General features: G+C 39.3%; 1 protein-coding gene across 4 annotated transcripts in view; it reads right to left on the bottom strand.

Moving 5' to 3' along the window:
* Positions 1-25737, bottom strand: part of XRCC5 (X-ray repair cross complementing 5) — an 84318-nt gene that overhangs the window by 17577 nt on the left and 41004 nt on the right. For 3 of the 4 annotated variants that reach the window (XM_055573412.1, XM_055573413.1, XM_055573414.1), the window contains exons 15-16: positions 19320-19413; positions 17823-17892 (exon numbers count right to left, since the gene is read on the bottom strand). In XM_055573412.1, the coding sequence (XP_055429387.1) occupies positions 17823-17892; positions 19320-19413 (164 nt within the window). Of the gene's footprint in view, positions 1-4994; positions 5316-17822; positions 17893-19319; positions 19414-25737 lie in introns of those variants that run through there. The other variant, XM_055573415.1, reaches the window with a different exon arrangement.

The following is a 25737-nucleotide window of genomic DNA, read 5'->3' as shown; positions in this document are numbered from 1 at the left end:
AACTAAAATAAAGCAAATATGAAAGCCAATAATCCACTTGCAATAATGATATGGATAAGAAAGAATACCAAAGAGAAGGAAGTAGCAGTCTCAATACTCAGTTTCCATTTAAGAATGACATCCTTACGTATCTGTGGGCCCATGTGGATTTAGTGTTCTTATTTCCATGTTAGACTGTTCTGTCCTTTCCCCTAGAAGGTTCAGGAATGCAGGTGGATAAACATACCCAAACTTCAGACAAACCCAGTGAATACACAGAACCAGACTCTATCCTTCTCGGAACAATCATTTATGTGGCCTGTGCATCTGGCCCCCTACCTAGACTATTTTGTGGTTCACTGATTATAATGAACCTTTTAACACCAGTGAATAGATGTGATGGACGATGCTCTAATATACTGAATATCAGAATGGGATGTGGATGAGGGACCCTCTCATCCAAACTTTGGTGGCATTTCCCTGCCATTTTTAATAAATGTAAAAATGCAGAAGTGGCTGACAAAAGTAATCTAACTCTGGCTGGATTATGCTTTTGATGCCCCCTTCTCTCCTACTCCTCATATAGGAAATGCTGAGGACTGGGGTGCTTTCCTCTGCTTCCACATCAATCACAGTATTCACGCTCAGTAAATCACAGCCCCAACTATAATTCACGAAAATGCTTTTTCAGAATTACTCAGAGGCTCAATAATACTCATTAGCAGCTAATATAAAATATGGCCACTGGAAGGGCCATCCATGTTAGGATAGTATTCAAGCAAAGGCTGTCATTTATCTCAAGAAGTCTTCAAAATCAAGATGTCTATTCTGGATTTCAAATCTGTCTGTTCTGGATTTTGAGGTTTTTAATAGGGGCATTAATATGTTAATCTAGAATCTGACATGAGTACAGATCACTGATACACAAAATGAGTTTTCATACTTATAATACTTTAGTGTTATATTAAAATCTTATCAAGATTCAAAAGTGTTATGTAAGAGGAAAACGGTGGTATTTTTTTTGTTTTAATCTGAAATGTATGCTTTTTCTCTCTCTCCAGAAAACCTTCAACACCTTCCAAAAGTGAAAGGGATAGTTGCTCAGTCCTGTCCGACTCTTTGCGACCCCATGGACTGTAGCCCACCAGGCTCCCCATCCTGGAACTTTCCACACAAAAATACTGGAATGGATCGTCATTCCCTTCTCCAAGGGATCTTCCCAACCTAGGGATCAAATCTCAGTCTCCTGCATTGCAGGCAGAATCTTTATCATTTGAGCCACCAGGGAAGCCCCCCAAAGTTCTACAAAATGAATCATCCCTCTTGCTGCTGCTCAGTCATGACCATCTGGGGCCATGTGCTTGCTGGTCTCTGACTTGACATTTACTTACTCCTCTCTTTTCTGCAAAGATGTTTCCAACAAAGTAAAAGAAAGTCATTTACTGAGAGTTTTTTCCCCTCTATCCTACAGAGCCAAAAGAGCAGTAGTTCACTCAACCGTCACACGTTATGTATAAGGGACTAGAAAGCTATCGCAAATGATTTTGCTGAACCCAGGCATCATTCAGGATGTTTCTCAATTTAATTCTTCTTGTGATCTCAATGCCCTTATGTGAATTTTAATTATTGAAGAGGTGCACATTTTACAGATGTCAGCAGTCAAATCATTTAAAAATGTTCAACAGTTTACATAGTCAATAATAATGGCATCTTTATTAAAGAAAATAAAGTGACAATAAAAAATCTAGCATTTAAATAAAAAAAGTATATGATCAGGTCAGTCATTAAGAGAATTAAAAGGAGTAACATCTTTCAGTAACAAATAAAAATCTAAGTGAGTAGTCCAGTTTATAGCCAATGAAATCCACATATAAATTACTATCACTGTTTTTAAAGCAAAAAGTTAACAAGAAACATTTGCCTGGTAAGAAAACAAGTCTGTTTTAATACAGGGAACAAAAATCAGTCACAAAGAGGCTTCCCTGTGTCTCAAATAGGGTATAAACTGGCCATTGTGGGTGGAGGCTTTGTGCGTTATCAGGCAGGGTCCAAAGAGAAGAACAGAAATCACTGAATATTTAACCAAGGAAGTTTAATGCAGGCAACTGTTAACACAGGTGATAAAGAACTGTAAAGCCAACTGAGAATGGATGCTGTAACCCAGAGATTAGAAATAGCAAGAAGCCTCTAGCACCCCCTGGCACCGCAGGGGAACAAGAACAGAGCAGAAAGGAGATAAGAGGAGGGGTAACTAAAGCCTGTCCTATAGGGGCAGAAACCATGGAGGACTTGGAGATGCTGCCCCACTCGGGGCTGGGGGTGGGTGGGGAGAAAGAGAAATACCCTGGCTTCTTTCTCCCTCCTTACTTCTCACCAGGATGTGAACCCAGTAGGAAGCCTGTAGCTGTGGGAGCCTGAAGATGCAACCTGCAGGGATGGGCTCTACCCGACTCCTCCCCGCAGACCCAAGGCACATAGGGAAAGGGTGAGCAGAGGATCTAAGGGCCACTGGCACAGTGTGTTATCATGAACCCACAGGAGTTGAACGCCCCATTTACACATCAGATATTTGCAGGAGACAGAAATTAACAAAGCAGTCTTTAACTTAAATAATAAAGGAATATAAAGTATATGGGACTTTTCTTCATTACTGAACCCTTCCCATGGTGTTCATGACCTTTAAGGAGTCAAATGCACTTCAGGGAATGTAAGAACAAAAAGAAGGTATCCTAAATATTTTCCCTCTAAATGACATAAGATGTGCCGATTTATTTCTTTAAATACCCTTTCGACTTCTACTTCCAAAAGAATTTGCATCTATGATCCCAGGAATTTGTCCTGAATGTTTGTGCTTCTTGGTCTGGTATTATTCCTGTTTTTAGTTTTGCAGTCTTTAATGAACTCTGCTTACTGGGGAAAAATAAATCACTGGCAGCAACAAGAGAAACTAAGAACCAGGGGGAAAGGATAAGCGTTATGGACCTGAAAGGGACATTCAATTGCTATTTCGTTTTTGAGCAGGTGGACTGTGGAGTGGACACAGCTCTGCCCTTTTACCTCTGCCCCACCCTTCCCCCTTTTAGAAACTGTTCTGCTAGACTCTCTGCCCCAAATTTCCTCATGTAGCAGACAGAAGAAGTTGCCTGCCTCCCTTGAAAGAACAGAAAAAGTCAGCAGATATGACAGAGAATACCACAGCTATAATATCATGCATGACCAGTGGCACAGGAAATTGAACTGAGGTGTGTAAAAGCACTGACCACTTCAACAGTACAGATACAGCCCTGGTAGTTGTTTTTTATTATTATTATTATTTTTCTTACCAATAACTAAAAAACTCAATTAAAACTTCACCATTTAAGCTCCGTAAATTAAGTCACAGCCCATTTTTTCATGCTTAACGATTTTCTCATTAAGTGCAGTAATTTCTTACAAATTGCACTAATAAAAGTAAGTCTTGCTGGGTGTTTTCCCCCTCTTTTTAAATGCTGCCTTTTCATTGATGTGTTAAATTAAAACCCCAGGCACAAAGAGCAGAGTAAATGCAAAGTCTTTATTGTTCAGACTCCAGTCCGGCAGACTATGAGATCTCTTTCATTTTATTTTTGTTTTCATTTGAGCTAACTGTGAGGCCTGCTTTGTAGCCACAGGAAGAAAGATTCTGAAGGTCTCTTGGTCTTAGCTCACTCTAGAAAACAAGTGATAGTGTAAGCTAATGAGAAACTAGAAAAATGGCATTTGGTTCAGCCCACTGCCTTCAAGATCAGTTTATGAAAGGGAACATGATGACAAGACTTTTTCATGCTGGATGAAAAATATTTCCCATCTTAAATAACTTGGGTGTGAGACTAGATCTGCCCCCAAGTCAGTTGGAAATTTTTAGGCTTGCTGGCCAGTGGGTGGGGGTTTTATGGAATTCTATGGCCTTTCAATTTTTTATTAAAAATTCTATTTATTCATTCAATTTAACTATTAAAGACCCACCAAATACATCCCATGAAACCTGAAGTTTATCAGTTCATATTTACAAGGCTTATAGCAATTAACTAAAGACCAAAGAACATCCACTCTTTAGTCTAACTAATTCCTTCATTTCCAGAGAGAAGTGTACTTTAAGTAGCACAAAACTGGGGCATGACAATAACCTAAGGAAGAAACGAAAGGAAGTCCTTTTCATCAAATGAGAGAGTGGTATCTTCAGCTCACTAATGTAATGTACATGCTATATGCTTGGAAGTATGCATTGAAGATGGGAATAAGGACAGAAGAGGGCAGAGAAAGAGCAACTTCATAATTTTCTAAGGTCCTAAAACAAATTTTAAATTCTACGATGGCGAAGCATACTAAAATAAGATATTATACTAAATACTACAGTGATACAGAAGAATTCAGAACTAAAGCATCTAGATTCCATTCTGGATGAGTAGTGGGAGAGAGGCAGAATGCAAGATGACAGTGTTTGGTACTGCAGGAATTTTATAGTATCTGTCCAGCTTCATACCCGAGTGGATGTCATCAAACTCATACAGGAAGTAGGCAGAGGGAACCAAGCAGACACAGAAACAATGCAGCCAAGAGAAAATGCTGGAATAGGAGACCAATCTAGCAGTGGGCTCCAATTAAAATTTGGTAACCGAATGGAACTGAAATTCATGTATCAATTGAAGAGATACAGTGATGAGTGATGAGTCAGACTCCTCAGCAAGGAGAGAAGCAGATGGCTGCTAGCTGAATGTGCTTTTGGGGATGATAGAGGAGGGGGAGGCAGGACACAGAGCTTTACAATGCCTCAAGAATCTGACTAGTTCTTAAATGGAATATCAAGAACCAGAAATTTAAAAACTATACTCCATGTATCAATCTTCTTAAAAATTGGTAAATAATGATGTCCTGTGCTTATCTGGTATCTTTTCTTAAGGACCCTTCAGACCCCTCTTTTTTTTTTCCATTTTTTTCCCCTCTGTTTTTGATTTTTGTGAAGAAAGTTGTATAATATTCTATAACTCAAAATACAGAGATGCTTCTTCTCTGATGAGGCTAAGATTTATAATTCAATCCAGAAAACCTGAGGGTTAATCTGGCTGTAATTCAAAAATTCAAATCATGATGATTCCCAAGCACTATTTTATTAAAGACAACGATGGAAACAAAAAAATTACTACTAGCCGGCAGTACTCAGAGAGCATAAAAACAAATGGAGGTTTTATTTGCGTAGACCAGCGGCAGCATCTTTGATAATGAATCATATTACAATAAAACTACTACCGGGCATTAATATCCCAGGATACACGGGCTCTTAAATCTCAGGAATCTCTTTGCAGGGTTGGAGCCAGGATCTGGTGGGATGAGAAAAAACAAGGGACATTCATACAGAAGGGCAGCAAAGTGAATGTCACAAGAGTATTAGCAGGCATCCAGTGTGGTCTGAGCACAGGGTACACAGAGGGGACCTGTAGAATACTGGTCTAGAATGGCAGGATGCGACCAGGTTGTGTGAAGTCTTGACTGGAGGACTAATTTCAAAGACACGCAGAGTGATTAAGAAGGGCTGACCCATAATCAAATCTGTGCTATAAGAAGCTAAATCTGTACCAATACATAGGATGAGATGAACAATAAGAATTTTGAGGGTAATTAATATAGGATGCTATAACTGTCCAACGGTGAAATGATGGAAGCCTAAATTGTAGTAGTGATATTTAGGATGGAAAGGAAAAGACAGACATGAAACAACTGGATTAGAAAGTGATTAAAAGGTAAAAGAAACTTAGAACTAGGTACAAAGTGGTTAGAAACACTTATCAACAGTAAACTCAAGAGGCAAAATAACAGCAGTAACAAAGATCCCTTATTTCTGCAGAAAGTCCTATTAACGCTCACGGCACTAGGACGCCCCATCACTTTGGCTGCTGCCTCACTTGGGATGCCTTTCTCGGGGCCCTCTCCTATCCAGCCTCTTATTGCTCAGATCTGCCAGCCTCTTCCATGAATTCCTCCTCACACCGGTCAACTCACCTGCACCTACACCCATACTCTGCATCCTTCCTATTGTTCTGGATAGACTATCTGTGTGTGTTACTATCTAAGTTACTCCTTCCACCTGTGCCCTAGAACTCACACCTCCCCCTACTCAAGAATCTCATTATTCTCATGTCTTTACAGACCATTTCTACAGTGACTTCTCCCAGATTTATATTTACAACCCAGGCCTTTTTCCTAAAGTCAGGACCTGTATAACCAACTTAATATGTCTTTATGTTCTCAATAAATGTCAACAACTTCCAGCTGTTCAGGCCCAAATACTTAAGAGTCACCCTTGACTTGTTTCCTTCTCTCACATCCTATTTTCAGACTATCAGCAAAACCTGCCAAGAAAGAGTTTGACCTCTTTTCACTGCCTCTCACTTGGATCACTGCAGTGGCCTTCTAACTCATCCACCTACTTCAACCTTGCCCAGTCTCAACAGGGCAGCCAGAGTGCCTTTTAAAACATAATCCAGAGTGCCTTTTAAAACATAATCAATCAGCTCATCCTCTACTCAGAACTCTTCAGCAATTTCCCATTTCACTCAGAGTAAAAGCAAAAGGTTAGGAGGCCCTACATGACATGTGCCCCAGATACCACTCTGATCTCATCTCTGCTTCTTTCCTCCAGCCACACTGGCTTCCCCGATACTCCTGGGCAATGCTCCCTCTTGGCTGCAAAGTGTTCCCCAGAGATAGCTACCACACTCTACCTTCCACGTTCCTCAATTCTCTGTTTAAATGACAACCAAGTAGCCAGCCTTCCTTGGTCCTCTACATAAAATCACAAGCCTGTAACAACCCCAGCATTCACTTTCTCCCCACTATCCTGTTTTAATTTTTCTCTATAGTGATGGTGCTGTTATGAGTAGAACAGGGTTCCCTCCAAATTCACGTTCTTCCCAGAACTTCAGAATGTGACCTTATTTGGAAATAGGGTCCTTGCAGAGTAATCAAGTCCAGATGAGTTCATAAGGGGGAGGGGGTGCTGAGCCAGTAAGATGGTGTTCATGTAAGAAGAGGGAAATCTGGATGCAGACACACAGAATTCCAGCTGAAGATGAGGCAGACTGGAGGGATGCATCCACAAGCTAAGGAACACCAAAGATTGCCAGCTGTCACCAAAAGCTAGGAGACAGGCACGGAATGGATTCTCCCAAGAGTCCTTAGAGAGAACCAACTTTATTGACACCTTAACTTTGAACATCTAACTTCCAGAACAGAGAAAATAAACTTGTTATTCTAAGCCAGCTAGTTGGTGTACTTCATTACAGCAGCCTTAGGAAACGAATCCAAGTGCTTACCACCACTTGACATAGATTTTATTCATTTACTGTCTGTATCTTGCCAAAATGACTAGCACATAATTGGCATTCAACAACCATTTGCTGAATGGATGAATAAATGATCGAGCCCTCCTGAGTTACTCCTCTAAAAGCTTCATGTCTAAAAGACATGAAGATGTCTTTTTGTGTTCCTTCAACTTAAATCCATACATTGCGTATTCAGTATGGCTATCACTAGGGGGAATGGACAGCCTAGAATTCTTATCACCACTCTTTAATTTGTATAGAGAAAGAAATAATTAAAACAAAGATCCCTTAAAAGAGAAAATGCAGAGACAAAGAGTAACAGCCTATGAAAGATGTATACAGGAGTCAGATATATCATTTCCACATTACTATAACTATATATGCAGGCATCTTCGTTGCTGTCATTTACTAAGAATGAATTAGCCTCACCCCATCTTGCTGTAAGCTCTTTCTACCCTCTTAGGTCAAGATGCTTGACCCTACTGCCTATGGCTATAGCCTCAATTTACCATACCCTAAAACAATTAATCATCTTGACTATAATATAGAACATTAACAGGGATTAACAGGGTTATTCCTATGAAGAGAGAGTGAAAAAGCAAGACAGAGAATGCTGGTTATAAGGAGGGTTTGTAAGAGAGGGGGACAATGAATGAAGAAATTTCTTCTTTTTATGTGCTACTTACTGTATTATTATTTGACTCTTTTCCAATCAGTATATACTTATTTTTTAATGAGAGGTCTAAGAAGCAATTAAATCATCTTGAAACTAGATACGTAAACAATAAACAATTATTTCTATTTTTAGTGAGTTCTAAATGGAAACACATTTTTCATGGATTGGCATTTATGGGTGGCAGTTACTCTGGACACTTCTATTTCATTGATCCTTTAATTTCTTTTGTTTTCTTTCTCTACCACCTACTTCTGTTTATTACTCATTTACTTAAATGGCAGTATGAAAAAAGACCTTAGAAAATACTTAATTTCACCTACCGGCCTTCAGGTTTAGTCTACCAATTTGAATCAGATTTGTAGAAGGCAAATTTTATCTTTAGTTTATAGATTCAATCTCCTCTATAATTCCTTATATTTAAAATTCCAATGTGTAAGTGGCTTCATTATAGTACATCTAAGAGTAATCAGAAATGGGACCATCGTGGGATAATCCAACCTTATGTGTGAGACAAATAATGAATCAAACAAAATACACCCATGCTTGAGAAAAATGGCACAAAGAAGAAACAAATGAAAGGTGGAAGCAATGAAATCTTTGATTTGCCGAATCTATAAACACTAAAGTGAGACTTGCTAACAAGGTCCTAAAATCGCCATGGTTTTCCTTGTACTGTATAAGCTTGTCATTTACTAATGTAAGGGACTTCCCTGGTGGCTCAGGCAGTAAAGAATCTGCAATGCAAGAGACCCAGGTTCAATCCCTAGGTTGGGAAGATCCCCTGGAGAAGGGAATGGTTACCCACTCCAGTATTCTTGCCTGGTGAATTCCATGGACAGATGAGACTGGTGAACTACAGTTCATGGGGTCACAAAGAGTTGGACACAACTAAGTGACCAATACTTTACTAATGTAAATGAATTCCTCCCACGAAGCAGAGAATTCTGAAATACAAACATAATCCAGTGATATATATACCTACATTTATTTTTTTAAAACTCCAATACCTGAAGACCTTTATTTAAAATACACCCTATTATTTGAATTGACAATGTTTCTTTATTGGTACTCTGTAGACATTCACTGGAGAAGGCAATGGCACCCCACTCCAGTACTCCTGCCTGGAGAATCCCATGGACAAAGGAGCCTGGAAGGCTTCAGTCCATGGGGTCGCTGAGGGTCGGACACGACTGAGCAACTTCACTTTCACTTTTCACTTTCATTCATTGGAGAAGGAAATGGCAACCCATTCCAGTGTTCTTGCCTGGAGAATCCCAGGGACGGGGGAGCCTGGTGGGCTGCCGTCTATGGGCTAATACAGAGTCAGATCCGACTGAAGTGACTTAGCAGCAGCAGCAGTAGACATTCACTTGGGTTTCTAGACAGTTGTTTAGCTAGATGAGGCAAAAATTATAAAGGTCTCTCTAGCCCACAAGGTCTGGAGGTAAATAACCTTCTATACTCAAAACATCATGGAAAACAACTAGATAGAAAATCAACAAAGGTACAGGTTTGAACAAACTATCATCCAAAGTGATCAACTTGACATTTACAGAAGCCTCAACCTATCAAGAACAGAATAGATATTCTTTTAAAGGACATATGAAACATTTGTCAAAAGAGTCTAAATACTAAGCCATAAAATAAGTCTCAATAAATGTAAAAGAGTTGAAGCCACTTGAAATGTTCTCTGGTCACAACAGAATTAAATTAAAACTCAACAACAGAAATAAAATTGGGAGTTTCCTAGTATTTGGAAATTAAACAACACAGTTCTAAATAATCCAAAGATCAAAGTAATCACAAAAGGAATTAGATAGTATTTTAATTAAGTGAGAATAAAAACAATTTATGGTGCATAAAGAATTGGCTAGAGGGAAATGTACGGATTTAAATACCTATGTTAGAAAAAAAGTTTCAAATCAATAATCTAAACTTCTACCACAAGAAATTAAAAAAAGAGCAAATTAAATCCAAAGCAAGCAAAAGGAAGGGAAAAATCAAGATCAGAGCATAAATCAATGAAATTTAAAAAAACAAAATGAAGAAAATCAGTAAAACTAAAAGTTAGATCTTCTATAAAAGAGAAACTTTATTTAGACTAACCAAGAGAAGATACAAATTGGTAAAAATCAGGAATAAAAGCAGTCATATACCTAACAACCACAGAACTTAAAATTTATAAGGGAAAAATAATATGAACAATGCTATGCCAGCAATTAGACAATGTAGATGAAATGGACAAATTTGTATAAAGATACAATTACCACCAGTGATTCAAGAGGAAATAGGAAATCTGACTAAATTTATTATAAGTAAAATAACTGAATTAGTATTAAAAACTTTCCCACAAAGAAACCAGGCCCAGAAGGCTTCACTGGCAAATTTTATCATATATTTAATAAAGAAACCATACCAATTCTGAAAAGGAGGAAAGAATACTTCCCAACTCATTCTACGAGGCCTGCATTTCCCAGATACCAAAGCCAGACAAAGATACCACAAGAAAACTACAGGAAAGTATCACTTATGCATATACACACAATAATTCTACCAAAATATGAGCAAAATGAATTCAGAAACATTCAAAAAGGATTATTTACCATGACTGATTGGAATTTATTCCTGTAGTGCAAGACTGGTTTAACAACTGAAAATCAATGAATATAGTATACCATATAAATAGATAAATAAAACCCATGTAATCATCTCATAGATGTAGAACATGCACCCGATAAAACTCAGCACTCATTCACAGCAAAACTCTCTGTCCCCTAGGAATGGAAGAAAACTTTTTCAAGCTGATTAAGGGAATCTGAGAAAACTTCAAACTAACATTATACTAATGGTGAAGGACTAAAAAGCCAACATTGTACTGGATGTTCCAGCCAGTAAAATAAAAAAAAAAGAAACTGAAAGCAATACAAGTCACAAAGGAAGAAGTAAAACTGCCTTTATTTGCACAGTATGATCCTGTTAGTAGAAAATCCTAAGGAGTATATAAACATTCAAATATCCATAGCAGCATTATTCTTAATAGCTAAAAACTGGAAACAATCCAAATATCCATTAATTGGTGAATGGATAAACAAAATGTGGCATATTCATTAAAAATGAATATTATTCAGCACAAAAAAGAATTATCGATACATTCTACAACACAGACAAACTTCAAAAACCTTATGCTAAATAAAAGAAGCCAGACACAAAAGCCTGCATATTGGGTGATTCCATTTACATGGAATCTCCAGAAAAGACAAATCTATAGAGACAGAAAGTGGTTGGCTGAGGTGGTGGTGAGAAAGAACTGACTATAAACTGTCAGGGGAAACTTTGAGGAGTTGAGGGAAAAGTTTTTCAACTGGGTTGCTGTGATGATTGCATAAACTTTTTCATTTATAAAGAATCACAAAATTACACTTAGAACGAGTACATTTTATAGCAGAAAATGCTACTGCAATAAACTGTTTAAAAACTGGCAATAAATAAGTGCAATTTAACTAAAGATTTGTGGAGATTTACCACAGATAGAAGGCGTCAGACACCAGGTGTTCTACTACAGAATAACCACTAAAAAGCTCAAACAATAAATCTTGTCCTTAATGTCCCAAGGGAACTCTCCTAGATTCCAAGGGCAAGAGAATTATAGTCTGATAGTTCCCATATGCGGAATGGCTCCTGACTCCAATGGCCTACCAGTGAAACACTGTGCAGTGACCGTCTATGGCTGCATCTCATTACTGCCAAAAGACAGAGAGATAAAATACAGGATTTCAGCAGCTTAATCTGACAAAGGAAAAGAAAACAAGCCTATATTAGCCAGCTCAGTCTGACATAACAAAATATCATGGACCAGCTGGCTTCAACAACAGAAATTTATTTCCTCACAGTTGGAAGCTGGTGTCAGGTTTGGGTGGGGGCCCTCTTTCTGGCTTGCAAACAGTCACCTTCACATCAGAGAGAAAAGAAAGAGGAGAGAAGAGAATGCAAACTAGTGTCTCTTTTTATAAAGGTTACTAATCTTATTATGAGGGCTCCAATATCATGACCTCATCTAAATCTAATGACCTCCCAAAGGCTCCATCTCCAAATACCATCACGTGAGGGGTCAGGGCTTTAATATACAAATTTGGGGAGGACACAGTTCAGTCTACAGCAAGGCCTTTAATCATAACTCTTAACTAAAAGTTTTTTTTTTCCCCCAACTGTCCAGAAGAAATTGCAAAAAAAAGAAAAGTTGATTTTTTTTCCTCTATATCCAAGGATATCTATGCTGGTAATATTCTCAAGCCCTGCTGGAACTGTGTTCTATACCTGAACCAAATTCCTTCCCTTTTCTGGCCCAAGAAATAAGTATGCCATTTTTAAAAGTTTTATGTAGACATGGAAACAGACAGGACTAACAGTACCAAATTATACTTAGCATTTCTTTCCTCGTCAGCATATTTTTTGCCCTGGGCTTGCAATCTGAAGGTGGGGTGGGGTCGGGGGAACCAAAACACTTTTACTGCATTTAAGGTGTTTCTGGGTTCCTCTTAACACATTTCAACCTATTAGTGGCTATTTTAACAAAAGACTAACATCCTTTCCTAAACATTTCAATTGGTTAAGAGCTTCTGATGTTTGCTACAGTCATTTTCAGTCATTGATTACAGTAGTTTGCAGATCAGCAAGATCAGAAATTAGTTTCCTTTCTCAATCAGCTGCGCTTACGAGGCAGTCGTCGTGAAAGACAGCTCAATTCAAGGACAACTAGGAGAACCAAGTACAATGCCCTGCATGACAGTGATCTATGATGCACTGTGAATTACAGGCAATGAAGAAAAAGAACCATACTGCCATAAGTGCTTCAACAGCTCTCTGCTTCACAAATCACTCTCATTAGCACTTCTTGCAAGGGTGAACACCAACAACAAGCTGGATACCAGACCCTTTTTCCAGAGAAGCCATGATTAATTCTGTGTTTCCAGCAGAGCCAACTGCGAGCACTGCCTGGCTGCGCTGCTGGCACGGGTCAGCAATGCGAGCCCGTGGGTCACCACATTACACGCAGGCTTCAATAACTCTGTGTTCCAGCTGTTCTGACACAGGGAAACCATTCACGTGAGTTCCACATTTTCAGCCAGAGGAAAAAACACCCTTTCTATTTTTAACATAAAAAAGGAAAAAAAAAACACTCAGCAAGTTTAAGACAAGCAACTTTACCACCTGGCATGAGAATACAAAACACTGGGAGACTGAAAATGCTGTGTGTATCACACATAGGTGTCCTTTAATGGTCTCAGGAAGAAATCTTGGTGCTTACTGAGAGAGCTTACCTATTAGCAAACAGGTTTTGATTTGCATGCTCTCATTTTTAACATACAGCTAGGCTACAATTTACAAGAGCCATACTCTGTAATTAAAGATACTCTGATCCACAGATTGACAGGAATTTGAAAAGATGTTAGAAGCTGGGTAAGAATGGACAGGAGCCTTTTAGGGACAAATGTGAAAACTGAAAACACTTATAAAGTGGTTGTGTTTCTATGTCATGTCTTTTCTATTTTTTCTTTTTGTCTGCAATGATTTCCTTGGAATTATTTGGTTAATGAATTTTATTATATTAAAATGTAAACTTCAGAGCAGTTGTGTACCATCTAATGAAATGTAAGCAACCAATGGAGACGTTTAGGCCACAAAAGGCAACAACCGGCTCTTGAATCTGATTCACACGTTTGCAATAATCTGTGGAAAGTCATCTCAACCATTCTGGGCCTAAACCCATGGGCCACAAGGAAGATGAACAAGACCCTAAGGGTCACTGATACACAATTATCACATCAAATAATAGCATATCCTTCTAGTAGGGGTCCTTTACAATTCCAAATAAGCTTTTATTTTAAAATTCACATTGATAAGTGAGGTATAAAATAAGCATGGATCATCAAGTTTTAGAGTGTAACAATTTAAAACTAGTCAAAAAGAAAGTCAGTGAAGGACAAGTAAAATATTTAATAAAAAATATAAAAGTATAGACTAAATCTCTGGAATCTGTAATCATGTATTTTCTCTCTAATGATCAGATGGATCACTGTTGTTTTGGGAAAAACTAATAAAGTATGTCAAATAGTTAAAAAAGACTTTTATAGGGCTAACAATACTAAAAATTTTAGTTCTTTTTGTATTTAGTATCCTTTTCTCAAGATGTATAAAGGTATTTAACAGAAGCTATTTTTCTCTGTTATTTGCTCTGTGCAAAACAGATAAAGGCCACATTTTTTATTTTCTTATGTTTATCTAGAAAGGGGTATGATAGGTTATACAATTCATAGTGAAGATTAATAAACCATTAACAAAAGAAAATACATAAAACACACACATATGGGAATTTTTTCCCAGATCCCTTAAGAAACTTGGATTGAGAACCCAGAGGTTAGACTTGATCCATGGTAGAAAATCATACGGGTCAGTGCTCTGCTCTCAGAATTGAAAGAAATTATTTGACTTTGCTGAATAATATAATTTCATTACTAGTTGCGTTAATAACATTCTGCCTAGTTTTGGGCAATCCTACAGAAGTAAGTTTTAAGAAACGTCCTTTAAAATTGGAAGGATGTTGTTTGATATATGAGACTAAGAGGTTGGAGAACGAAGATGGCAGACTAGAGGATGAGACATGATCCAAATAAAGTGAGAGAAAAAGATGTGAGAATCATGAAATACCTCGATGGCCACAGACATGAGTGATCATCATCTGTCAAATGGCTGTGCACGTCACACTCACTGCAAATAAATCTAATGGTAGATAGCAGACCCCAAACAGGAGTCCGTATCACTGCAACCTAGGATGTTTTAGATATCAGACCCCAAAGAGGAGTCCATACTATTCCTATTTAGGATGTCTTTTCTCGACAGGTTTGTTTTTTAACCAGTCATGCTTCTGTGAATTCAATTTGGTGGAACAGCGCTCCGCCACCTTGTCACGACTCAGGGGTCTCCGAGAACTGTGGACTCAGGTTCTCTCAATAACTCACAACTGCACATAACAGACACCACAGATGATGGAACTGATGGGCTTATGAATACTGTGTGAGGGAAACAGATCCATCTTCACAACTGAGAGATGATTATTTTATACAGAGCTGTGGTCAAGAATTTTCTATTGTAAGACTGTAGTAACAGAATGGCAGGTGGCTAGCAAGGAAGGAGGAAAGTTGGACCAGAAAGAGAAGGGCACATAAGAATTAAAGACCTCTTAGAGAAGCATCGACAGCCAGAATGAACACGTTCCTGTGGTTCGGTGTTACTTGCTCTGTGCCAGTAAGCTTAGGACAAGGAACATCACTTACACTAAAAACCAGAAAAGAAAGTGTGCTGCTGACTGCTCATGTCAAGGGGACAGGATCACAAAACTATTTGAGTTGAGAGTTTTGGATGACTCTGCTATTCGTTCGAGGGCAAAGGAATTACACCCATAATTTGATTTATAACAGAAGTGAAAGGGCCAAGTTCTAACAAAGGGTAAAACTATCCATTATTAATCACATTTTTGGCCACTCCATTTAAAAAATAGATATATAGGAGAGGAGAGGAGGACTTCTGCCTCCCCTGCCCAAGGCAGAGATCTCTAGAAGATCAAAACCAAGGAGGTAGCTTTAAGTTTGGGCGAGTTCTTCAGGCTTACAAGGTGAGTCTTGGCTCACCAAGAGATGTTCAAGTAGAAGAACACGGAAGGTAGAAAAGGAATGAAGACACAAAAGTTCTGAAGCTTGAAGCAAGAAAGGGAAGCCAAATGAGGACCATGAGACAGAACTAACTGCTAACAAATGGGCAGTCCCACTTTTTTGCAGCTTGGCAGAAAGTCTGCTTTTGTGAGGTCACTGGAGATCTCTGACTGACCAAGTTCTGGAATGAAGTCCAGAGGGACATCCACCATCACAATGCTGCAGCGTGCCAGGACTCAGTCACCTTCAACAGGGAAGAACAGTCTACTGACCAAAATCCTAGCTACGGGCACAGGTTTGAGATGCTTGACCTTATAAGGTTTAAACAAACAAACAAAGAGCATAGGAAAGGAAGGCATTAGGAATCAGGAGAAAGAGTACTGCTAAGTACAAAAATCCAGTATTTGAAGGAGACATGGATTTGAATCCCTGTGTGATTTTTGGGGGAAGTTCATTTCTTCCAGTTTTACAGGTTTTCCTCCTGTAAAATGGGAATAATGATAATACCTATTGTGATCTATGGGCTTCCCAGGTGGCTCAGTGGTAAAGAATCTGCCTGCCAATGCAGGAGACACAGGTTTTGATCCCTGGATCAGGAAGATCCCCTAGAGGGGGACATGACAGCCCACTCTAGCAGTCTTGCCTGGGAAATCCCATGGAGAGAGGAGCCTGGCGGGCTACAGTCCATGGGGTCACAAAGAGTCAGACGTGACTGAGCATGCACACATTGCATCTACATGCCACTGAGGGGTCACTTGCCCCTGTATTTTCACAAGACTGCTTTATCCCCAATTAGCTTGGGAAAAACAGTGTCTTCCTAAGATATAAGCAAATTCTCAAGAATTTACTCTCTCAAGACCTCTTTCAGTTCAGTTCAGTTCAGTCACTCAGTCGTGTCCGACTCTTTGTGACTCCATGAATTGCAGCAAGACCTCTTTAGATTCTAGCATCTGGTGTTCTCAGGAGCTTTCTCTGCTCTGCCTGAAGTTAATTCCAGACCCAAAACTCTGCCTCCTCACCAACTTCCCCAGGCAGAGCACTCAAGCCAAGCATCCCCGAGTTTTACCAACACTGAAGAATATCCTCAGTCATGAGTTGAGAATATAATGTAGAACACTGTGCCCTTATGCATATTTATTCACTTCCTCTCCTCTTAAACCTGTTTCTCCTTATTCTCTCCTCTCCTGAAATAGCTTCAATTTTTCCACTTCTATGGTGCCAGCAGCCTCCCTCTTCTCTGAACCCCACCACCGGCCCCTAACCTCACTTTTTGTCTCAATTACCCTACAGAGCAATCCTGCAGTCACGTGAGCAAGTACAGAACATATCAGAGCTTCAAAACTGGTACCAGAATTTTCTGAAAAAATAATTATTACTGGGAAAATCCTTTGATAAGTACTTGTCCCCCAGGGGAAAACAGATTCAGTCTCTACCTCAAGCCTCTTTTCAGCTTACAGGCCCTGACCCTGGGTAGCAATAATGAATACAATACTGTTATATAAACAAGGCTGTAGGATTACAATTGCCAGTAGCCACTTGTTAAAGGCAAAAGAACAGGAACCGGAATGCAATCAAGTGAATGAATGTCAGTCCGAGACCCTCTATCCATCCCTTCAAGTTGCTTTGGTATCAACTCAAGACTAAATGGAATTCTAGGTTGCATCTGATAAGAAAAATGTGAGGATGTAATCAATTTCAGAAGGATCAAATCTAAGGGCAGGAGTAAGGTCTTACTGAGATTACTGTCAAGGGGCTCAAACTCTTAGGAGCAAACAAGAATTACGTCTCAGAAAATGGGAGGATATGACACAAAAATGTTTTATTCCCAGAGAACTTTAGTGAAGTGGAACTAAAAGCTACAGGATTCCAGCCCACTGTTTTCTTAACAGGGAGACCTCCGAATTGGCTTTTCTCTGTTTAAAATACCAGTGCTAAATCAACCTTCCTGTGCTCATATTGTGGCCTTGGTGAGCTCACCAACAAGGGACAGTCACAAAGATCTACCAGGAAAGAAAATCATTCTATAAAACAGTGTAACAAAAGGCGACAATTATTAGTCTAGACTTAAATCACACCTAACCAAACACCTTTCCTTAAGTGCAAAGCCCACGGCATATCTCTTACCTTCCTCAAAGCTGGCCTTCTTCTGCCTCACTAGAACACGGAAGTTCTCAGCAGGATTCACGCTTCCAACCTAGAACACACCCACAGACAGTAAACCTGCAGATCACGTCTCTTTTCGGAAGTACCCCAGGCAAGACAAGACAACTTAATGTAGTGTGTTCTTATAAAACAGGCAAAGACAAAGTGAGGCCCTTCCTGTTCATTTTCAGTTCCGTGGTTTGTTAAAAACTAGCAGATTCCTATGTTCAAAGGGCTGCTTTCTGTCTGTATTTCCACTCACCTCTCCTTAAACAAACTGACTTCATTCCAGAGGGGTCAGAAGTCTGACGCCTGAGGCAACAGGCAGCCTAGCTTACCAGGCAGACTACTGTCCGTTCTGACACCCAACCAATTAGGAAGGGGAGGATGCTGCGGTGCAGGGTCAGTTCAGAGTATCTGTCCCACTAAGATGACACAGGAACTGATAGCCTGATTCCCTGAACTGTCCTTTCTGGGGACTGCTGCTGATCAAACCTGTGGCACTGAAATCTTGGTAGACTATTCAAACATGCCCAAAATAAACATGGCCCCAAAATATAAACAAATCAGTGCTAGGTGGGAGAGTTTCAAAGACAGAAGTCTCTGCCACGCTATATGGCACTTTCTGATCATGCCCGTGTCTCTCGTCTTCTGATCTCAACCTTAATTAATAGGGGCTAAGTTGAGCTCAAGGGGAAGAAGACAGTGGGGTTCTTATAAGGCTGGTAAACGCTGGTACAAAAGTACTTGGATTTCCAGTCTGCTCTAGTATAGCATCAGAAGAGCTCCGAGAATAAAAAAGGTCATGACTTTTTTTTCCCTTTACTATAAAGATATTGCACTAAAATCCAAATAATTTTTTAGACATTCAGTTTTTCTGGAGTATTGCTTTTTCAGGAGGGGAAAAGGCACGCCCTAATACTAGCTACCCTTTCTAGTCTATTTGGCTAGTGGTAAAGAACAATTTTTAAGATCCACTGATTCAAAACAGTGTCCCTTAAAATAAGGCAATATGTTCAAGTTCCAAAAACCATTCCATTAAAGATCTCAAGTGTCAAAGGATACATGGTTTGGAGAAATCCTAAACTAGTGAGTTGTACATCAGAAAGGAAACGAGACTTATATTCTTAAAGCTAATAGGAGATAAGACTCCTATCACTAAGCCCCCACTTATCCTACCATTGTAACTAAACAGAAAGCTGCAAAATGAAGTCACTAGGAAAACTTTACAAAAGTGATGTTTCATGCTGTATATAGTGCTCTATGTATTGATACTACGTATCATATAAATAATCCTACAGGTGATTCACTGACAATAATTAAAAGAAGAAAGGAAGAAGTGTGGGATGGACAAACATGGCTTATATACTGAAAGGACCAGAGAAAGTGCTACATCAAAGGACTAACAGAGACTGATGCCAACTCCCCAAGTCCCAGCTTTCCCAAAAGAGGGGAACACAGCAGGGAAGCTCTGCTTACACAGGTGACGCTGCCTTCAGCCAGACTGGAGATACTAAAGTGGGCTTCCTCTTCCTCAGTCTTCAGTTTTTTACAGGTGGGTGCCTCTTCATGACTGGAAAAGAAATAAATGGTTTTTTTCCTCCCCTTAAAATAGAACAAACAATACAAAACCCAGAACTGCTGATGTGAAAAGTATAAATTTATTTTTCAAGAATCAAAAACAAGTAGCCACACTTAGTCTTCCTTTACAAGCAGCTGCCTCCCCTTCCCAGGCTCCAAGCTCCTGACAGACCAAGCAACTACAGCGGCCCGGGCTTTAATCAGCAGTCGCATCACAAAGCCCTTTCAAAAGATGAAACTGCAAGCACAGGTCATGGACACTTCACATTTCAGCACGAAACCCATTTACCCTTCGGTTGGTATTTGCTAGTTTCTACCTGAGAATTGATAGCTAGTAATATTAGCTTTCCAGATACATAGAAGACCTTTGTGTCTAATAACCTATCTTCTTCATCATGTATGTGAGAGGTTTATAAACTTACTACACAATCCTTAATTAAATATGCAAGAGCGTGCTCTTAAAGAAGTCTTAAACTATAAAAAACCACTTTCAAAAGAAAACTTTTAATGTGTTCCTTTATAAACCTAATTGTGTTTTGGGCAATATGCTAAGAGAATGCAAAAGCATCTGTGTGATAAGGGAACGATGACTCCAAAGAAGTGTATCAAACATCTTGCCTCAAATAACAGGCTGGCTTTAACAGTCTGCCTTAAAGTCGAGAGGAGGTCAGGTTAATTGCAAAGGAAAAGAAAGATCCAAAGACTCTGCCCATAATCTTACTTAAGCTACAGAACAGACAGACATGAAGATTTTTCTCCCAGACAAAAAGTCAATCTGGGGGAAGAGAAGCTGCCAAGAAATGGTTGAATGAGAAGGGAAAATAGTAACTAAGAGCTACGATTCTAAATGGGATGTTTTTATTCAAAAGCCCAACTTCCAGACAGTAAGGCTTGAAGAGGTTATCCTAAAAGTAAAGCAAAGAAAAATACGACAGAAGTTAGCTTATTCAATAATATTTCAATAATAAATCTCCCCTTCCAGCCTGATGAAAGAACTAAAGTCATCGTTACAGTCTTATAAACATGAATTAAAAGTTTTACTACTTGACATCTTTCCCATTTACCACTTGCCTTCTTCCCTTTGAGAAGTAAAGAAAAGATAAGGGGTGAGTCATTCAGAGCTCTTTCCTTCAAGCAGAATAAACAAACACACAAAACCTTGCTGACGAAAACAAGGGAAAATGCACAAACCTGAGGAAGCATGAAATTCTATCAGAATTTGAGTAGTTCTTAAAAAAAAAAAAAAAAAGTCACAGCCACTTTAGTTAACCTTTGCCAGCTCTTCCCAAGAGAAAGATAAGAGGGTTCAGGGAAAATCTACAGATTAAAAACATCCAGACTCTAGTCTCAGTTTTTGCTACTGGGTAGCCCTGGAGTTTTATACCTTCTTGAAGGTACTGACTCTGTATTAATTTTTGTACGTTTAGAGTCTAGTAAGTGACTGTCCTCTCTGACCTTCAGTTTGTTCCTCAGGAAAACACTAAAATGAAAAATACCATGCATATATCGACTATTCACATTTTCTCTTCCAAAAGTACAAATTAACTTATACAGTAGTATTAAAAAGCGTCAAACATACAAAGCTAAGTTCTGTGAGAACACAAGGTCAAATCACATGGAAGAATTGCTTCAACCCTCCCAAATAAGATTCTAGGGAAGGAAGAATTAGAAAACATACATACCAATTTTCCAGAACTGGGCAGATAAAGGCCGGTCCAGAAAAGAGCAGGAAGCAGTAAAAATACGTTTAATAATCTCAAGATTGAAACACTTAACAGGGTTAATGGGAAATTTATATATATTAAACTCGTAATGTCTATTTGAAGTGGGAAAGTGCAATGACTCTCATCCCCAAGTTATCTAAGAATGAGCTGAGCCCTGGAAGGTACACATCATCCAGGCGAGGTCACGGCAGACACAGAAGTGTTAACAGCTGCTGCGTCTGGATGCTGGGGCCCTAGACGGTTTCTTGCTTTCTCTCCTTTTCTCATTTTCTTTCATATATGAGTATATACCTTGTAGCTCATTTACAGAGAAGGCAATGGCACCCCACTCCAGTACTTTTGCCTAGAAAATCCCATGGAGGGAGGAGCCTGGTAGGCTGCAGCTCATGGGGTCGCTAGAGTCGGACACGACTGAGCGACTTCACTTTCACTTTTATGCATTGGAGAAGGAAATGGCAACCCACTCCAGCGTTCTTGCCTGGAGAATCCCAGGGACGGGAAGCCTGGTGGGCTGCCGTCTATGGGGTCGCACAGAGTCGGACACGACTAAATCGACGCAGCAGCAGCAGCTCATTTACAAGTACATATACCTTAGTTCATTTACTCTTAGGCTCTAGGTTCTAAAATTTGTAACCATTAGCAATTTTTATTATACAGAAAACTAGGAAGTAGACAATTGCAAATTATCTGTCCTATCCCAGTATTTTGCAGCAGATTAGCAAATTTTATGAATATAGCCTCTTATAATCTGTAAGGTTGGAGAAGGAAATGGCAACCCACTCTAGTATTCTTGCCCGGAAAGTCTCATGGACAGAGGAGCCTGGTGGGCTACAGTTCTTGACGTCATAGAGGGTCAGACAAGGCTGAGTACCAGCACGAGAATACATAATCATCACCTTCAAGAAGTTCAGTCAAATAAGAAAGATAATATATAAACAGGCAATTAACAAAATATTGTGGTAAGCAGTGCATCCCCTTGAGAGAACAGCGAGAGGCTGTACTGGGCTGGGGCATGAGGCACAAGCTGGGAAGTAGTGAGAGATAAACATAGGAAATATCTAAACTGTAGGCATAAAAATTATGAGGACAGAAAGTGGTTCTCCAGTTAGCAAGATAGATACTTCTTTTCCTTCTGTGTATCTGGGTTTTCTCATTTGTGTAACAGAATTTGATCTGAAGCTGAAGATAACGGAAAGCCATGAGAGCAAAGGTTTTAAATCAGGCATCCAAGAAGGACATCAAGGAATTTGTGACCACCCAAAACTATATGCAAAATTTATTATGTTGGGGCATTTTCCTTGGGAGATGGTTCATAGTTTTTATTAGAAGATAAAAGGGTCCATCACACACAAACACACACTGATGAAGAATCACTGCATTAGAGAATTTTAAGCAAGGGAGTGATGTGATCAGATTTGTTTTCTAAAAAATCACTCAGATAACAGATTGCAGAATGAACTGGAAGGGGAAGCCTGGAATGAGGGAAACTGGCCAAGGGGATTATATCAGTAAAGCAGGCTAAAGTGAAACCTACATAAAAGCAATGGCAGTGGGCAATGCCAGTAAGAACTAACCTTTTTTTTTTTTAAAATAAATGCTTACCATTAATCATGATGCCAAGCATTTGAGTTAGCTATTATAAACTGTCCTCTTACAAATGAGCAAAATCAAGAGTCAAAAGGGCCTGACTTTGTCTTAAGCACACAGTAAGGGGTCCACAGCCTAACCCTGTACTTTTAACGACTCTCCTAAAAGGCAGGTATTTGTTATCACAGCTTGGCACAGAGCAACTTGACGATTTTGACCACTATTAAAAAGAAACGCTTGAGTTTTGATCCAATCTATCTGACTCTAAAATCAATGCTATTAGCCACTATACTAACCTGAAGTGAAAGGAGTGAACTCGAGATAAATCTAAATCAACCTGGTAAACCAATTAGATGTGGAAAGTGAAGAAAAGGGATGACTCCCTAGAAATTAGGTGTCATTCACTAAAAAATTGAAAATAATAATATTTAGAGGGGGCTCAAAGGAGTGTGGAAAGACAAAGAAGGTGACAAAAGTAATTTCTGGACATATTGACCTTGAGTTATCTGTAGACAGTTAAGATCCAGTGGATAAGACGGAAATATTTTAGGATAGACAGGTGTTCAGTTATTTTTGAAGACCCATATGTGAAATAATTAAGGTCTTAGAATGTGCAACAGCATAATCCTTGAGAGTGTAAGCTCTGGGGTTGAACTACCACGTTTAAATCCTCACTCTAACACTTAACCAGCTGTGATCCTGAGCAAGTTTCTTATCTTCTCTAAGCTTCAGGGTCCTCAGCTTTAAGATGGAGTAAATAAAAGAACATACTTCATAGGGTGGCCAGGAGGATCCAAACAGATAATACTCGTAAAGCTCCAAGAACATACCTGTATCCAATAAATGTCAGCCCTTTCAGAGAAAGAGATCTATAAAATATCAACCTGCAAGACTCGTGGGGAAAGAAAGCCGCCCCAGAGGAATCTGAGAGGGAGCTGTCAGAGGTTTAGAAAGAAAAGTCTGGAGAAGCTGAAGTTAAGGAAGATATATGAATTTCAAGAGGGAAAGAATAACTGACAACGTCAAGTGTTACAAAGAGGTCAAGTAAGAAAAGGACTGCCAAGCTGAAGTAAACCTAGCAGCGAGTGTCTTTCAGGAGACCAGGGGCAGGGGTGTGGTGAAGGCATCGGCCTGGGCCAACAAGCGCTGGGAACAGCAGCAGTGTGGGCTAGTCTTCTAATAAGCCTGGCTGTGGAAGGAAAGAAGATGATAACAGGTAGTAATTAGAGGGAGGAAACTGAGAGGATTATTTCATTTTCTTTTAGAGGAAAGAAATAAAATGTTAATGTGTGGAGGGAAGGGGGTTGGTACAGAGCGAGAAGCTGAAAATTACCGAAGGATGGAAGGAAGGAAGCAATTATTAGCGGACTGAAAGGTACCAGGCAGGATGGAAGATGGCAGCCTAGGACACAGGTTAAAGGGTTAACTTGGGACAGGATGTGGCATCCTCCTCCACTGAGACAGGAAGAAAGGAAGTAAAGGCAGATAGGTATGTTTTTCGGTAAGATGGGCTGGAAAACCGAGGTGTTCTGACCTATTATGGGCTTCTATTTTCTCTATGAAATCACCATCATCATCATGGAAATATGTACCCTGGATACAGGGACGTTGAATATACACAAAATTATAGCTTTTTGTAAGCAATCTCTCTTTTCCTTAGGGAGACCACCTCTAAAGCTGATTGGGGTTTAATCATAAAAACTGAAAGTCTCTAGAACCTTGCAGAAGGGACTGAGTCATTCTTGAATATACGAGGTGCTTGATAAATACTTGTTAAATGTGTCGTTTCTGCAATTCTTAAAAACTAAGATTTCTGAGAAGGAAGACTAGAGCAGTGGAGTGTGAGTAGGTGTGTATGAGCAAGATTATTCTCTGGTCCCAGGCAGCTCACTTGGCTGTGTGGCAAACTGAACCTTTATGGGAGCAAAGAACAAGCAGGGATCAAATCACAGAACAACAGTCTTCAGGGTCTGGGTCTCAGTGGTATTTTTTTTTTTTAACCAGCTAATTTACATTTTAATCAACAAGAGGAGGGGGAAATGGCCAATTTCTTTCCCACGACACAGGAGGTTAATCAAGATCATGAAAGAGAGCTTTAAAACAGAGAGAGAACAGCCATATGACTGTTGGGAGACGACAGCAAGGCTGTCGTGGGAAGAAAAGGACTCAGAGTTTTATTGACTGCTCTGAGACATGAGGAATCCAGAGGTAGCTGAAGGTAGCAGAGGGAAAGAGGGTTTTTAGCGACAATCTTCCGATGTAGAAAAAGGCACAACAAACTAAAGAGAAACATAAAATTCTCCAGATGTGTTAGAAATGTACATGATAGAATCTTTAAACCCTACGAATTCTTTTTTTTTCCAATTCTGACAAAGCTTGGGGTAGTAGCCTCTAAAAGCCATAGAAAATGCAAAGATGTCTTTTTAACTTGGAAGATAATTCACTGAATTAACACTTTACAGAACCCTGTGAAGATTTCTGGAAATTACTCAATACTGTTCCAATCAGGTACTAACAAATAAAAACTTTATTTTGTCAATAATGACACAGCTGTGGGAAAGAAATCAAAGAAAAAGGAAAAAAAAATTGTGATCTAAAATAGGATCTCAGCATACAACCTACAAAAATGAGTAGATCATTTTGATCTGGGGGGAAAAGTTACCAATAATCAGACCAAAACCTGGTGAAATCAATGTCATACACCCAAATAATTCTGGATAAGAACAGCCTAAGGTTTGTTTGTGTTCTGCTTTGAATGGAAACTTATATAATTCTAAACAGACTCTGATGTGCAGGAAAAAACACTTAATAGCTACCTGCAAGCTTGATCTAAGGGCATGAAAACCATTTTACAATCCTTAAACTGTAACTACCTCACTAATGGTATAACTAAGCACATCAACACAGTAAGAGCACAGCTGCAGATGGCCAGGTTTCTCATTCTCCTCCCAACTTTCCTTCCAAAAATCTCACTGACATTCTCCTGAGAGCCTACCTCCAAAATG

Source organism: Bubalus kerabau, chromosome 3 (assembly GCF_029407905.1).
Source record: "Bubalus kerabau isolate K-KA32 ecotype Philippines breed swamp buffalo chromosome 3, PCC_UOA_SB_1v2, whole genome shotgun sequence".
Taxonomy (NCBI): Eukaryota; Metazoa; Chordata; class Mammalia; order Artiodactyla; family Bovidae; genus Bubalus; species Bubalus kerabau.
Note: the sequence above shows the minus strand (reverse complement) of the source record. Positions and strands in the feature narration are given on the sequence as shown.